General features: G+C 39.9%; 1 protein-coding gene across 3 annotated transcripts in view; it reads right to left on the bottom strand.

Moving 5' to 3' along the window:
- Window positions 1-396: 396 nt before the first annotated feature.
- Window positions 397-18,058, bottom strand: part of atxn10 (ataxin 10) — a 29,236-nt gene continuing 11,574 nt past the window's right edge. For all 3 annotated transcript variants that reach the window (XM_022252124.2, XM_022252125.2, XM_022252126.2), the window contains exons 6-9: window positions 16,293-16,401; window positions 13,764-13,933; window positions 4,093-4,156; window positions 397-2,484 (exon numbers count right to left, since the gene is read on the bottom strand). In XM_022252124.2, the coding sequence (XP_022107816.2) occupies window positions 2,303-2,484; window positions 4,093-4,156; window positions 13,764-13,933; window positions 16,293-16,401 (525 nt within the window). In that variant the 3' untranslated portion in view covers window positions 397-2,302. The remainder of the gene's footprint in view (window positions 2,485-4,092; window positions 4,157-13,763; window positions 13,934-16,292; window positions 16,402-18,058) is intronic.

Here is an 18,058-nt window from a genome sequence, read left to right as displayed (position 1 = left end):
GTTGACTCGAGATGCTCTTGGCAGTTACAGTTAAGGGCAAGGGTAGTGATAATGGTGATGGGTAGAGTTGGGGGCGGTGGTGATGGGTAGAGTTGGGGGCGGTGGTGGTGCTGGTAAAGGGGTGATGAAACGTCTGTCGCGTTGACAGTGGTGAGAGTAATGATGCCACTCTTCCTCTAATGGTTTCGATGCCCTTGTCGGGAAACTACATCCAAAGCATCGAGATGATGGAGATAACGAAGATTTCTGGAGGTGGTGACAATAATATTTGTCCGTATTTCGCATCTTCTAATGCTGACATCAACTCTCAAGAAAAAGGCAAAGTAGTTGTTAAAAAGTGTGCTGTACACTGATAAGAAAATCCGAACAAGGAATCAGGTAAATCACACTGACGCATTCAACGGCCAGGATTCGTTCTCTTTAATTATCTGATCGATGCCTGGTATTACAAGCGATGCTACCGAAATTCCAATACATAGACACAATACATTTACTGACATACATTATACATTATACATATAAATACATTTACTGAAGTCGTAAGTTCTACAAGAACACTGGAACATTGCACAGAATCATGGTGTTAACGGCTGGTGGGTTGTGCATTTGGGAAAAAAATAAGTTGATATGTCTAGGGAGAAAATGGAGTCTTGTAATGGGCAAGTGTTGAAATTAGGGCATGTGGTACATAGGAGACAGGCAGGAGGTTGGGAACTGGAGTTAGGTTGAGAACGAGGATCAACTAAGGACAGGAACTGATTTTGAGAGAATAGCGACAGGTTAGTTATACCTACAGGTTTGAGGTAGGGGAACACGGTTTGGCTTGAGCTTGGAACCAATTAAAAATGGGGAACTGGGTTTACCAAGGTTTGAAAGAGTTTGGTTTGACAAAGGGAAAGTTGTATTTGGGAATGAGGACACCTTGCTGGTAGGAACAGGGGTAAGGTCTGGACAAATTGGAAATGGAGAAGTGGGCTAACAAAAACTGGGTGGACCTTGGGAAGTAGAGTTGGAATTGGAAAGTGGTTGATAGGCGAAGCGCTGGGGTTTGGTTATGCATGATAACAGGTTCGAGACACGGGAAACTGGAGTTGGGTTTACAAACATGGGTGTATAGATTACCGAGGTGTGACGTTATTTTGAACTAGAAAGTGTGGTGCAAACAAATGGAGTACGTGTTGTGTCGGTTCATGCACCGGTTCTTGCACTAATGTGTTTACACATAATTCTGCACGTGATGTATTCACTTTGGTACTCTATTGCAAAAAACTGTTTTCTAATTTAACTTGCATTATTAACAATTTATATATAGCCATTTGTTTATCTTTTGTAAACATTGGTGCAAATTTCATGGAATGAATCCTATGGGTGCAATGATTTTCAATCAATAAACCAAATAAAAGGAAGAAGGCTGATTGGAAGTACACAATGAGGTCTTGGAAAACGTGGGGACAAGGAGGTTTCAGAAGGAGGGGGGAATCTTGGCTTTGAAACAGGTCAAGGTACTAGAGAACTTGGTCTAAGTTGGGGTGAGGTGGAAAAGTAGGAAATTACCGTGATGATAGATCAGTGCATTTTCAAACACACACAGCTGGAAAGCTACATAGCTTGGATAAGCTTTGCTGTTGAGGGTGTAATAAGGGCTACTCACTGAGGCAAGATTTAGCTGAATGATATTTTCAAAGAATGAAGCTTGCATGTTCATGCATTTATAGAGCTCACTCAAGTCTTATCATGAACTACACTGACCTGCGGGATGTCTAGGGATGCTTTTTAGACGTTGGGAGTTTTTGTTGGTGACAATCTTTTCTATTTCTATTAGTCTTCCAATGTCCTGATTTTTTTGTTACCCAATCTACACTTTTTGGAGGAACTTGTTCTGCAGTCTTTTTTCTGTTGCTCATTCCATTGGGTGTTTGGTCGTATGCTATTTGTTTAGTTGCACTGATCGTTGCTTTTGTACCAATTTTTGTGTCAATTGCTGTTTGAATTTGCTTGAATCTTTGCACATATTTGCTTTTTTTTCCATTTTTTTAAAAGATATTATCTTCTAAAGATGGAATACTCTTATCTCTTACACTTGAGTTTAGGGGCTTGAATTGACACATCTTTTGATGGCAGTTTTATACTTTTATTTATCTTTCACAAGCCCTGTTTATTGTGTATTTTATTATTTCTAAATATATACAAGAAATAAATAAATACATCAATTTGCCGTGACTCTGCTCGGCAAAGTGGGTGAGGCATGCATTGACCATCAGATAAGTGTTGACAGTTGGGAGATATCACTCACTTGACCCCTTCACTTCTTCTTCGTTGATCGATAGTACATCCTGCCCTCCCGCCATTCGGCCTGAAACCCGTACTTTTCCAGCTGCTCGTTGTTGACCACACCCTGGTTGGACATCTCAGCAATGACCGCTTGGTTCTCGAGGTTGCCGTCGCAGAGGTTTCGGAGGGCAAAGATGGCCCACTGGCTGATGACTAAGGAACCAGCGGAGAGATGAAAGTCAAGGGAAAGAATTAATTAAGGCTGTGCATTGGAACCAGGTACTCAAATCCCCATCTGCTGATGTTGTGAACCGGTTCCAAATTATGGTGCTGGGCACTTGTCACCAACTTTCCCAAAACTTTTCAGGCAGAGGGAAAGAAAAGATTCAAAAGGTTCCTGTGGTGAAATTTTTGAACAAACACTCGGCTACATGAATGCTAGAACAAATTTCGTATTCATGTTGAGAGATTGTTGATGAACATTTCGCTGATACAGAGCTGGCCATTTTAATGCAGTTTTCACACATGCGTTTTCCCCTTTCCTTTTGAATGTTGGGGTACAGTATCTTTACAGTTAGCCTGGTACCTGAGCTTTACTTCAATAGCAGTGTTGTATTTGATATTTCTTACAACCCCACAAGACCATGATACAACAAACACACGAACTCCAGTTTAGTTGGCATTGTTAACCCTGTTACTTGTGACTGTTCTTGAGCATGGCCTATTCAATAGGGTACCTGGTGGTTAAACACCACTAGACAGCATTAAGCAAGCATCCGAAGAAGTACTTAAAAAATCACTGCAATCAATCTTTTTTAGTACAAACCTTCAAAATCCAGTATATATCTCTGCCACTTTTTGAGGTGGGGGATGGGCTATTGAATCATCCCCCCTTATTTTTGTGGTGAGTAAAAAATCAAACCAGATTGTGACAAATTTTTTAGATTTTCAATGACTAAAATGCATTCAATATCACTCAAAAAAAGGCAAATAATCAAAATTCGTGAATATACAATTGTGAATGCATAATACAGATTTACATCAATACCCCCGTCACTTTTCAAATTGGGATGGTCGGGAAGTCATCCCCCTACCTTTCCCCATCCCCCATTCCCCATCCCCCCCAAAGTTCTGCACAGATTTACGCCACTGAGCAAAACCAAAGTCTAAGCCGAATCCACTTGTTGAAAACGCTCTGCTATGTCTTCCCTAGATGACATCAGAACAACAGTGCCCTCAGCTGTCCAGGAAAGCACAGATAATTTTAACTGTTTAAAAACAGTGTCCTTTTCAGTGTATTTAACCAAATGGGGTGTAAAAGAGTATTCATACATTAAAGAAGAGTACAAAGTCGCAGAGGAATTGTGTCTTAGACATATCCATTGGAGTTACCCTTTAATGAAAGTAGCAGTTTCACTCGAGAGGGAAAAACAACTTCCATTCTTTCTTGGGAGGAAGGAGACTGAGTAGCAGGCAATACTTCTCCAGTTTTTCTGGATAAATCGTATCACAGCACAGGGGTGTCAGTTGTCCAGTGTGTTATTTTGAAAAGTTGCCCAAATTGGAATCAGCTCTTTTCCAACAAATCATCTCCAGGATAGACTGTGATAACCATCTCCAAATGTTCATTATTGAGTTCCCCTCCCCTGTGACAACCGTTTGACTGCATGAAAAGAATGGCAGAGTCACTTTTCTGGAGAGTTAACAAACACTCGGTGAAGAGTAAGAATAAGTCAACTTAGTACGCTGCTTTGTCTTTCTATTCTGAGAACTGTAAGACAATGAAATCAATTTCAAGCATTGCTCTTCTGCAAAGGATACAGGGGTTGCTGTCATCAATGCTACAATGCTCCAGTAGGACTGGGATACCATGTAGTTCACGGATCTGCAACAATAAAAAGAGTATTTGATGGCTGGAATTCCTGATGAATACCCATGACCAATACTGAGTTCGTACATGTCAATGTTGTTGACTTGAATCACTGAGTAAGACTCACATGAGCTTGGAATAAATTTTTTTGTAAAGGAAACTTGTTGGGAACCCAAAAAAATTGGCTTGACTTGACATGGGAGAAAATGACTCGGGATTCAACTTGAACAAATTTGACTCGATGACATTTCTCAACTCGAGCAAATCTGACTCGATGACATTTCTCAACTTGAACAAATCTGACTCAATGACATTTCTCAACTTGAACAAATCTGACAGGAAGACACTGGTAACTTTTATTAAAATGAAAAACAAGAATAAGAAACGTATCTACAACTTTTTATGTGGAAAAGCAAGACTGTCAGTTTTCATTATGCTTATGTTTTATCATTAAAAATAACAGCACATTATAATCGGAAAAAAAGGCACATGGGTCAGATTTATGTTACAAAATATCCCAGCACATCATCAATACAGGTCACAGAGGTGTACAAGTACCATGTAAATAATTATATCACAGGCTAGAAACAAACACTTGGGATTTGACTTAGTAAAAACTGACTTATGACTTGACCTGTAGAGAAATGATTTGGTTACAACACCGCTACAAAGTCTTAGCAATTACTGCCCAAACCATAATTGTCTGTGAGCTTTCTCAGACAGGAATAATAGGTTTCTCTTGTCTGGATTACTGAAACAAACAAGGGAATTGTTCCAAGTCAGCATGGCTGATATTGGGGGACATGTTTGTGATCAGTTCCTTCCGGCAAGGCAACATTGCTCTTCCTGTTGGACGGATGCCAATCACAAGTCTTCCTCCCTCACGCTTGGCTGAAATTTCCTTTGGAATATTCCCATGACGGATTCTTAGCCAAAGGGAAAAATATCATTTCATTTTTCCAAGAATACTTGTCATAAAAAATGATAAATGATGGAAAGACTGCTATACACACGTGCATCTTGTCTTCACTCAGTCGAATTGAGACCAAGTATGCTTGGTGTCTTTAAAAATTCAGTTTCAGTCGCGTCCAAGACATTAGTCATTCTAACGACGGTAAAGAAAGTTGTGGCATGTTGAATTTTGTCCAAAAACAGCACACATGTGGCATTTACTTCAGAGCATCCGTTGGACATTTCACCACCAGAAAACAGCCCACCAGAGAGAGCTGATGGGAAATGAGACCTGATCTGTTCAGACTATTTAACTGGCAGTAAACTTGAACTTCAAAGGGAATCAAAAGAGTCCTCTTGTGATAAATCTGAGTTAAGCAATTAAACTCCGAATTCCTGGGGTGAGACTGGGACTGAGTCCAAAGAAACAAAAACAATAAGACAAAGTGAAGCTCTGAGCCTGTGACATTGATTGCAGAATTCTGCAGTGCTAAATATGGATGATGAGTCCAGACAACAGGTGCCAAATACCAGTAAATGTTCTAAACTACCACACTTCAATTACGGTACCCAGATTGCAAGCAGAAACTTATGACTCTGGTATTTTTAAGAGAACAATCCACATACTTGGGGGTCGACACAGTAAAATTGCAAACTTGAACTGCACAAAGGGTCCTGGAGATCACTTGAAAAGTCTGGTATTTGTTGGACCAAGTTTAACTACCCACCATAAATTTTTACTGTCCCTCTTGAAACAGTTTTTACTGGTGGCTCTAGATCTGTCAAGAGGTATAGCCTCAGCATCTAACCCTTCAGGCCCATTTTGTGGGTTCTGTTCTTGGTCGAGAAGTTCAAATTTGAATGGGTCCTTGAGAGTACCTATCAAAGTATCCCATGGCCGCATTCGGAAGTCACTGACAGTGGGAGGTCAGTATGCAACTGCTTCTGGGGGTGTTTACAATTTCAGAAAAGGATTTTATTACGGTGTGTATGCAAGGTAGCGCATTCTTGAAGCAGGTTTGCTGTGACAGCACCAGACCCTTCGTGGGGGGGGGGAGAAAGGGAGACATGAAAACATCTTTGGATGTTAATCAAATATCTGATCTTTCCCTCAAGTGTATCAAATACTCCAGTTGCAAGAATGATTGAGATGTACATCAATAGTAAAATAAACTTTTTCCAAGTGTAATTTGACCCCCCCCAAAATAAATAAATAAAAACTAAAAAAATAAGCATGAGTCAACAGCATATGCAAAAAAATGGTCATACTCCGTACAGTGTGAATTCACATGTAGTACACCAGCCCTAACAGTCCTCAATAGGGGGATCCCAATATGACGCTTTTAGCGTCGATCTGCACACTTCGGCATTTGAAAAAGGGGCTGTATGTGCCAGCTTCAATTCTTAATACAATCCGACGATTGAAAGTAAGGAGTCAAGACACAAAATACATAAAGGTATGTTAAATTCAGACTTTTCAGGCAGCATATTTTTGTGGAATAGTCTTTCAGGATGACAAAAGAAAAAATAATGGCAATTTACCACGAACTAATGTACCTGCGATGGTCATGTATCTGCATGTACAGTGGGCGTGCTTTAAACTTAAAAGTGGCATCACATTTACGAACCGGATACTGCATGTACTGTGTCGACTCAGAGGGCGTGTGTGACGAAGTTCAACACAGAGAGCCTAGGTTTCAATGTGGATATGCACAGATGGCGCTAATGTAAAATCCCTATATCCTCCAAGTTTAATATGATTTTAAATACACACAAATACTAATGAGAGAAAAACTTGGCTTCAGGAGTGCAGCTTCACATTTGTTCCAAATCACCAACCCTGCACATAAAAATCATGGTCGTGGCTAAATTTGAAGTTTAAAACTTGGGGTCAATCACATGGCCCCCAACTGTCAGCCAGTTTTAATTCAAAAGCATACATGAGAGTGTGGAACCAGTCAGTCAAATCTATTCTCAGGAGGGCACAAGGTGATTGGCAAGCAATGTTGTATTGTGGGTAAATTTGTCAAAATATGTGTTCGGTTACGTGGCCAAACAATGAGGGGACAAAAGGTGGCTCAAATAGGGCAGTCTAAGCTGCCTCCCAGTCAACTTGGGCCTAATTGCCTGCTACTTATCAAAGAAAACTCCAAAGACTTCTTGTCCCTTGGCCCAAGGGGGAAAAACAGAAAGTCTCCAATTCTCAGGCAACCTGTAACAGTAACAATTCAACACTAGGAATGTTAACCTAACCTTAGCTTCCAATACTCTGTTACAATTGTTAATTACCGCCAAGCAGTCTTGTTTGTGGTAGATTATTTTTCAACGAAGTGCTTAGTGGGACCACAATGTTGTCTTTGAGAGTGTAAGTACTTGCTGTTGAGACAAGCTTAATTCTCCCTCAAACAGGTCTTGGCAAAGTTTTTGTTTCTGCCATTGGCTCGTTAAAAACAGCTCAAGTTTGTGGCAAATATTTGTCTGTTTTGTTAGGTGTAAATTGAAACCAGTTTTCCGTTTTCTTGGTGGACGTAATTAGTGACTTTCTGCTTTCAGGTCTCCATGTGCAGTGAAAGATGATACCCAGCCTTATGTGTGGCCCTTCTGAAATGAAGAACTCTCCAACTGTGCTTTCTTACACAGGTCTTGTGAGTTCATGCATGTTAGTCAGCAAAGCATAATGCCGTAGTAACAAATTGATTGCTAAGTACCTGTATTGCAGTATGTGGGCCGTGGGCAATTCTTTTAGCTGCTGATTCAGAGGCAGCTCTTGCATGAATAACTGTGATCGACAAATTTCACAATTTCATATATTATGTTTTTTACAGTTTATATATTTATACACTGTATGTTATTAATATATTGGGCAGAACAAACCAGAACGGCACGTGCATAGGGTTGCTGTGAACAAGTCATGCAATGATGCTTAACTAAATACTGTACTTACAAATGATACAATGTTCGTGATTCACAGCCTATCAAAACTGCAGCATAAGAAGCCATTTGTTTCATTTCAAGACGTGAAGTGTCATTTTCACCACTGAAATCATGTTACCTCACCTTGCCTATAAATTGACTAAGGAAAACCTGAAAAAATATCAGTTAAGTATGTGTCAATTCCCAAGAAACATGAAATTGTGGCGGTACCTGAACTAGCCATCTTGAGAAGAGCTAGGACGTTCACATGCAAGAGAAAGATAATATATATAGTTCTTCTAAAGCCTGATACCACACGGGGCACCTGTTCTGTGACTTGCCATATCGGCATAATTCATTGTGACTCAGAACAGAAACAGCCATGGTCTGTATCAGTAACAACAGCACGCCCTGCTTGATTGCTGATTAAAACGAGTTAAAGTTGCAACAAAGTTCACGTACATTCTCCTGTCTCATGTACTGGCAAAATGCAGCCCCCTAAACCCAAGACAAGTCAGGAGTACATGTGATTTTTCTCAGACATCAAGCGCGGTAATTTTGCAGTAAATTTGATTTGAAATGAGGGTGACTTGTTGTTGAACCTCAGGTGTGGAAGCTATTAAGCATCGGCCCCAAAACTTGATGAGGGGGGGGGCCCATACAGGAAACCAGAGCTGAATCCTAAATTGATTGGGAAAGTGGAAATTAACTATTGGGTCCCTGGGATGAGGACAGCTGTAATGGCAGTTGACATGCAGGAATTACCGGCTGGGGCCTATGGGATGGGATCCAAAGGGGGAAAATTTGAATGGGGCAGGGATTATGCTACAATGTAAATTGAAACAAATGTCATGGGTTTTGGAGGCAAAACATCATCTATGCACGTTCTGCGGATGTTCATATTTGGTATAATGGCAGCTGACTCAATGTGAAGTTAAAGACTGTATAATAAAGAATCAATCTGACTCAATAGCAATCATGACACAAGGAAATTCAGAAAAGGTTTGGTATTTCTTTAGTAAGTAAAAGAGGGGTAAACATATCCTTCCTTACTTATTGTCATAGTAGTACATTCTGATCCAATTCTCTGAAGTAAAGATTTGCCAAACAAAATTCAGTATCCTACATGTGTAACTCAATGTTGAAAAACAAAATTTTCCAGAGAGGGTCTATCAGAAACACTACGGTTGAACATGGACACCCGCTCTGAGAACATAATGGCTGTAACTCACTAACACACAAAACAAGAATGACTGTTTTTGTAAAGTTCCCCTTGCATTTAACTCATTATTTCTACATTGCTATGTTCACTGATCACCCTTTTACCAATCCAATCAACATGAGATTAATGATGGCAATGTGCATAGCTACATATGGGTAAACTTACTCAATTTGTTTAACTCAAAAAGAGCTGGTACTGGCCCCCGAGATCTTAACCACATTCTTAAATAAGGACAATAAATGAGGAATTCATAAAGTGTAAATAAAACAAAAACATAAATATGAACGTGTTTGCCCTTGTATCAGTTTCATGACAAAAATGGACATCACTTCTTATTTTCAGTATGAAACATTTCTAGCGACTCTAAAGTATTGTTCTAGCAACTCAATCTCATTTTGTTAAGTTGAATTTATCAGTGATTTTCTACTATTCCTTATAAGAGGGAAGTGGACTGGGGGCATCCTGCCAGCTACATGCACATACACGTACATTTATGTACATCAATGAGAAACCTACTGGGTGGGCCATGAACCCTACAGGAATGTGCAGACAAGCATATAACTGTCCAAAGACAGGAACCCAACAAGTGCATGGAAAGAATTAATCCTGTCAACTCTTGCCTCCCCCTTCTTTCTTGTTCTCCTTTTGTTCTCCTTAAATCCATCATGTCATCTGGGTACAGACAATGGGATGATTTCTGGCATGGGAAGCACCAAACTGTTTGCTCATGATTTTTTCTTTCTTTTCATCTCTGTTTACCTTGTTTTTGTCAACCTTCTGGCACATACTTCCCAGCATGACAAAGCTTGTTTGCATGCACAACAGAGGGCCCACTTGAAATACTCAGGTAGGTGGATCTTAGGGTCCACGAGATGGGATAAAGACTCAAGTACCATGAAGGTGTCTTGTATTGTGTGCAAAGTCATTGTTCAACATGTTTCATTCTTTAAAGTGGGAAAGTCTTGACAGAAGAGGGTCTCTAACAGCCTAGGTTGGACCTTAGTTTTCAACTGTCAATGTGGATTTGAAGCCTTAGGGAATTTTATCATGAACCACTGTTCATTCACCCCACAGTAGTTCTTGTTAATTCTCATAAGAAAATCAAAGATATGCACCTGTTTAACAAGGTCATAGAAAGGGACCAAGGCACACTTGCCAATACACGAATAGTGAATTTGAAGGACTTACGACTGACTGCATGGCCACTTTTGCATCATTCTCCAGGATTACTAAAGAAAAGGACTTCACACACATGTGAAGTTCTTGATATGAGAGATGTACATATGTACACAAAATTTCCAGTGCATCGTCTCTCATATGAGTACATGTATATGTTGCATTTTGGTAGATTGTGTATCAAAGTTTAGAACTGCAAACAAAATTTGGCCTTCCCTTGCTTCCATATAATAGTCCACATACCAAGGTACATGTAGCCATGAGGGAAGCACTAATGTCGGATTTGTTATAAATACATGTCCACACAACATAGGCTTAGCTGGAAACAAGCACCACGGCATGTACGGCCCACAATCCATTTCACACGTTTGATATTTAAAGTGCATGTTCAACATAAACTGTTGGGAAAAAAAGACCAAAAATAAATCCTCTGATGATAATTCACTGCCACTTTGGCTTTCTTCTTGACAAGTCAGTTTGTTCCTCTCAGTGACCTATACGTACGTGCACATGCAGCTGATCCATATCAGCATGTTACCCCACACCTGCTATATATGCATAAGCCCACAAATGAATGTTCTGATGGAGTTGGAGGGTCAAGGAAGTTTGCTGCTGGTAAGAATGGTAAAGTTACAGTCTACATGGAACTTAATGAACTAGGACTATTGCAGGTACAAGGAAAATGGTGGGAATAAAAACGAGGACCACTGGGTGAGGCAAGCATTCAGAGTGGGCATTACACGCATGTTTTGGGAGAGGTCCCTAAAATGTCTATGCATTCCCTTCTCCCTGAGACTTATGAGTATTCCTTTACTGGAAAAACCTAACATTTATTTTCCTGAAATAAATTCAATTATTCATGTAGTTTACTAAACCTCAGTTCATTGCTAGAGGCTTTTGCTTCGCTTTTGTGTGTTGATTTTAACACCTTAGACAACTCATGGAAATAATCTGGACAGTAAAACCTCAGCCACCCCCTTGAGAAATCCTGGGTGTAATCCTGGGCAGTCAGGAAGTGAAAACTACCGGTAAGTGATACTCAGTTTGTGCACAGAGTTTTGGAGCTAGAAGGGAATGCCATTAAGATACATACTGAATTACTTGAATTTTTTTGGGGGGGATGGATGGGAACAGGAACATGAGAGGAGTTTTTCATTAAAGCATTCCTACGTGTATGCAGACATCCATCTGAAATAAAGTTGTACTCTGTCAAAACCATTCAATTATAAAGAATCAGTAGCACTTTAATGACTAACTATTAAAGTATAACTTTCGTTTTAAGCTTTCATAGCTACAGTTACTTCATCAAGTGCTACTGATTCTTTATATTTGTATTCTACCTGACTGGCACAGCTACCCACCACTATAACCATTCAAGTGACTGTTTCTAACAGGTCAGAGTCGCCCTGCCTATATCAGACAAAATGGACTGGCTATAATACAGCTATGCTTTGACATTAACTGATGAGCCATCTTGGTCTACCAGTGGCCTGATTTTGTCTTTTGATGCGATTGGACTGGTAACAGAACTAACCTGAATTGTGATCTGACTATTGGTGGCTAGCCTGAAGCAAGGGAAAGTGAATTGAATTCTTGACCGTCTGTGAGTGTTATATGAAGGAGGGAAAAGCGTCCCTTTACATTTAAGAAAAATGAGCTCTGAAGAACAGGCACTGTGGTATTATCAAAGGGGGTGGGGTGGGGGAGTTGATGCATATGGTGGAGGAAGTTGCATGGGTCAAGGAAGGTGGTAAAGTCATTTATTGGTCACTTTCTCTGTCCCTGCTTTAAAACCAGGAACACGTATTTGTGAGTAAAGTTCTATTTTCTGAGTTTCTAGACACATATAAAGAAACTCCCAAAGGAATCTGTTATGAATGCCTCCAATGAATCAGAACTTTTACAGCTACAATTTCCACAAGGGCAGAAAACTAACTGGGACCCAACCCGCCTTGACAGACAGCAGTCTGGCATCTTGACACCACACGAGGGCAGCGTCCTCCGGGATGTGGCCACTGTTTGTTTACACATGGTAACAGATGCCACAATAACCCTGTAAGTGTTAACACAGAGTCCGGCTTATGGATGGGGGCTAAACGTTGCTCACATGTAGGTAAGGGACACTGATGGGTGTGACAAAATACTGGCACTGGGCCCAGGTGAACTTGAGTAACCCCAATCTATAGCTTATATGTAACTTACATGTCAAAAGTGCAGAGTCCATGCAATTTCAAGAATTTGGATAGATGTGTTTACTATGAATGGTTTGCCACAAAAAATTCACGCATAAATGTGACCCACTCCATGAAAATTAGTCGCAAGTCATTGGAGCCACTTTTGAGTTTTTACTTTGTATTAGATGGAGGAAACTGAGCTCTATGTTTTGATGTATCAGTTAGTTTGGTCTGATGAAAATGGATATTGTATAGATTTAAAAATATTGACAATACCTATTGCTTAAACACTGTGCAAGATTCTTTCGAGGCCTTTAACTCAAAAGCGGCTCCGGCGAAATGCGACTCATTTCTGCAGAGTGGTTCACAATTAAACATTTCTGTGTCACCTTGATTTCCTGTAACAATCATAAATGTGCATGTATGTCATTTCCAAACTTCAGACAATCATGCCCATAAAACAGGTCTGCCCTTTATGGCCCATTGTCTAGATATGTAAATTCTGACCACCGCACAAATTATCCTCAGCACGTGATTTCTGGACATCACGAACAGTTACATGTATCTGAAACTTGCCCTTTAAGTACATCAAATCCACTTCTACAAGTTTCGCATCTGTAAGTGGAACAACAGGTCCACGTTTGATGCTTTGATTTGTTTAAAACTTGACTATAAAAAGCTGCCTCAGCACAGCGCAGCAAAATCCTAATTTCCCTTTTGTCCTACTCCTTCACATTCTGCAGATGTCTGTAACATGGCTAACCCATCATAATCTGGATTCACTTTACTGCCTTCTCAAGTCCAGCTACATGTACATACCCCTGCTGAGCACACTTTTGTCAGCAGCAAAGCTGTCAGGATTATCTCAAAAGAGTCAAGTAGTCAAATTGGCCACTGAAGCTTTCTTCATCAACAGGAAATCAAACTTCATTATGTACCTGTTTCTACTGAGTAAAACAATTCAAACTTAAAGCTTGAATTGAGCTTTTCAAACTTGAAGTGTAACTTTTAGCTCTGTTATGTCCCAACACAGTTTTCGCAAGGATAATCCATTAAATAAAACATTGTTTATGTACAATACATGTAATAAGGACAGCATTAGGTTCATGCCTATGGTTGACTCACCAGATCTCTGTGACCATTTCTGAAAATTTGGGGGGAAAAAGAGAAGAAAATAACCAGTTACCTTGTTCTGGTTCGCAGTGTAGTTGTGGCACATGTTACCGATCAAACGAACCAAGTCTCTCTTGAAACCAAAGAGTGGATTCATTTGAGCACTGGCACCCTCCAGAGTCTGTGTGGCGGTGAAGTGGTTATTGCCTTTTTTGCCTGCATTATTTGCTCGCTCAAGAAGATCTACGAATGTAAACAAGAGTGGGTAACGGTACAAATACATGGGTAATTCCAAAAATTAGGGGTTCTTTTATTTTCGCGTCCTTGTAACATCTGACCTGTGATTTTGTAAGTTCAGAACACATTTTCTAATTTCCAGGAGTGACGAATTAATGCAAATTACCTGCCAAACAAATAGTAACAGTTTGAAATGGATTCCGATGATATTTCCATGTCTAATAAGAAAGGTCAGATGCAGGCGTATTTAGTAATTTCAACACAGCATTTATGAAATTCGGGGTACAAGGCACTTTTAAGCAACATTTGAGCTGTCTTCGCCCGGTAAAAATGTGAGAAAATCCGTTGAAAAAATTTCACATTGTAGGAGGACTTTTATACCCTGGACGTCAGTTGCAATGCAATGTAGACGACGTCCAACCTAAGCTAATGTACAGTATGCTAGACTTTGCGTTTGTATCTGAGGTTTCCAACCAATGCACACTACACACACATGCTGCATGACAAAAGCATCAGATTGACTTGACAGTGAGTTTAAGTTAGCTGCAAGTTCATGTATTTAGGGACTATGCAGTGCAATGCACATGGATACAAGTTTAAGAATCTCTGGACTCCAAATTTCCACATAAAAAATGATTTTCTACATTAGTACAATAATAACAGTATCTGTCTTTTCCAGCAGAAATTAAGCTTCAGTATGCGACAAGATTCCATAACAAAACTTTGAAAATTACATGTATTGTACAGCAAGAAGAATGGTCAGTCTTCGGTTTTAATAGGCCAAAAGTGTCAAAACGTGGCGACGCTCACTCGGCCATTCCAAGAAAATTTATTCATAAATCTGGCCATAAATGGTACACATGCAAGTATCTATCACATTAACAATTCAATTCCTGCAGCGTTTTAGTTTGCTAAAGATCTGAGGTGCTGGACACAAAACATCATTTGAGTTGTCATTCCGACCAATGAAAAAGACGGTATTACAAGACCAGCAAGTACCAACTGTATAATTTCATGGCATGTTGACCGTGAGGCCTGAGATTTTCTGAATCTGTCAGCGATAATGAAGAAATAAATGAATGAAATGTGGAAGTGATGACCATTTTGAATGACTCTAGGTCGATAGTTCTTTATGGTGTCTTATAACTTTGCACGGTGTGAATGGCAAATTGGAACGATTGGCTACATTAAACAGTAGATCTACATAAGGTACATGAAAATATGTATAACCAAATTTTATTATAAATATGTGTATACCTCACTGCCTGACTGCTAATAACAAAGTGAAAAACATACTAAATCCTGAATAATTTTGTGCTTCGAATATTTGAAACAAACTTTAGATGTAGAATGCGCTGTTTTTTCTTTTATAGCATTAAAGATTGAACAGTAGAGGAAGCCTAGCTAATATTTCCTGGTCAAGCCTTAAAGTGCTTCTGACAGGTGCAATTTTCAAATCATTGGCCTGGCAATGGTCACACCCTGGAAAATTCCATCTTGCAAGCTGGGTGATGACAGACAGTTACCACATAGTAGACATCCTTGGGAAGGTGCCAAGCCAGGTTGGATAGCTAAACAATAAACTGTATTTAACTAGCTTAAGGTACCTTAGGAGGAACAAACAAAAGCAGTTTTTCCTGTTGGCAACTTCTCCTTTTTTTTAGTTTTTCATTTATTACTTGGTAACTTTAACACCATACCTACAGTTTTGTAGTCTAGACCATCACAAGACCAGACAGAAGGCGACGCACAAGACAAGACACAAGACCAGTCACAAGTAACAGTGTGAACAATGACAAAAGAGTGCTTCTGTTGCGGTTCATTTGAATAGCTTGTGACTTGAATTCAGACTGGAGGTCTTGTGTTGGTCTTGTGCTAGCCTCGCATGGTCTTGTGAAGGTCTTAAGTGGTCTCGACTATAACACTGATACTTGGACTTTAATTTGTTTCTACCAAAATGTTTACATGTAGCAACAAATGCAAGTTTCAAAACTGTCAGATGGGGAGAAAAATCCTACATGCACACTTCTGGCTGTGAGTTTGTACTGTGCATGGAAAAGAGATATTTTTGTCAAACACAATCACACTTTGATGAAAATCTATGGTACGACTTTGAAACTGCAACCGTGGAGGTAGAGTGACTCCCCGATGGTGACAACGTACACACATGCCCCATCACTGGATTCAAAACGCCAGCCTCGTGGTCAGAAGTTACTGGTACTTAACCACTTAACCTTAACCACTGTGCTACACATCACTAGTGTTCACTATTATCCACATCACACAATCCCTGCATGCATGTACAGTGCAGCAGCTACAAATTCATATCTTGGGACTCGAATACGTGAAAATTATAGACACGTACCAAGGCTACACGCCAGTAGAGACACTCTCTCCTGTAGGTTTCTTCTGGCTTCAGGATGAGCTGTTCCCTCACACAGTGCATTGAGTAGTCTCATTACAAGCTGGGGTTTCTACAAAGTATCAAATAAAATGTTCAGTCAGAGCACTGTGAAGCTGCCTTACAGTACCATTTTCTAAATGGCAACAGGCAGGGCAGACGGAAATTCTTTTGTGGACAGTCCATAAAAAGCAGGCATAATATCTAAATCTGAAGGAAAATTCCGTGCAAACACCCAAATGTATGACTACAGTATACTGTTGAAAATGAAGGACATATGAAGAAATGAATGAAGACAGATCTGAAATTTTAAGGAATTAAGAAAATATTAGGATTGAAAAAATGGGCAAATTTCCTTGCAGGCAAAGTCATAGTCCATACAAACTACAGGTACAATGTATATGCAAGTAGGCACGCTGTCGCTGATAAAAACGGACAAAGTTTGGGAATTAGAAAAAAATTTCATGCTCAAGTCACATGTACCGGTACTGAAAGCTCAGTACAACCTACACTGAATGTACATGTATCACTGGTGTCCTGCACACGGCATAAAAAACTGCCAACAGAGATTTGGTTCATCAAGGTCTGTGTAATGACCAGACCGTGCAGTAAATTGAGTGGAAGGACTGTTACCCAGCAAAGTGCTGACTCATGACACCGGCAGGGTGTTGGAGTGCCTAGTTTAAATGGCATTTGCAACCAATCCATTTCACTTAATGTGCCCATTTCCTGCAAACAGGTCATTGTTTCCTGTGGGTTCAAAAAAACCTTGATTTTTAATTTCTCTAATAACTCCCATAAAAAAGGTGATTGAAGCAAGACAATGCTGCACCTCATTTGATAAAACACTGTATCACAGGTCATATTCCAGTCATGATGTGGGAAGCATACCAATATGTGACCCATTACATTGAGAAGTGTTAAGGTTTTTTTAATATGTCTTGAGCAGAAGCACCCCCTTATCCACTAAACAGAGTGATGTTGGTGGGACTGTTCATTTTCTTGATAGCGACGTGTGCATTTCATAATTGCTTGTGAACCTGATGAGTGCAGTTCCCACCAAAGGAGCCGTCGTTACTAGGAACATTGCGCCCTCTCTTGGTCTAACTTGGGGCTCAAAGATTGAATTGATAAGTGACAGTATGTTTTCAAATGCATTGTAAATGTGGTACACATATTTATTTCCTACACAGACTACATCTATTTCCAGCCTGTTTTGGTTAAAATTCTGTAATGAATCTGTTATGCAATGTTCATGCAGGGCACTGTCCGCTGTTGCATGGTTTATGTTGTTGGGAGGTAAAACTGGAAAGATGTCAACGACCTCAAGGCTGTCTGAAATCCATGGGCAATGTCATGACAAAAGAAAGGTGTGGGAACGGTATTTTCAACTTCCAAGTTTTCTTCTTATTTTGACAAACTGTGGGGTAGCAAGTGGTAACCTTCCCCTGGTATGATCCTTGAAGTCATGTTTACTTAGAAAAATGTTTTATTCCTACTGGAAACCACACCAAAGAAACACCTTTTCTGTCATGCCATGCTATGCTGTTGGGAAAATTTCTACAGTCAGGAAAAAATTTGACCACATTGTGGGAATGTTGCATTTCCACCTCTCCGCAAAGTTTTACTGGTTCACACGATAACTGTCACGCAACAAAGATTCCGGCCTGACAACTCTGTAACAAGTATTTTGTCAATGTATGTTGGTAGTATATACTACTAAAAAATAA

This window comes from Acanthaster planci, linkage group LG04 (assembly GCF_054643075.1).
Source record: "Acanthaster planci isolate LZ-2023a linkage group LG04, COTS_SCS, whole genome shotgun sequence".
NCBI lineage: Eukaryota > Metazoa > Echinodermata > Asteroidea > Valvatida > Acanthasteridae > Acanthaster > Acanthaster planci.
The sequence above is the reverse complement of the archived record's forward strand: the minus strand, read 5'-3'. Positions and strand labels throughout refer to the sequence as shown.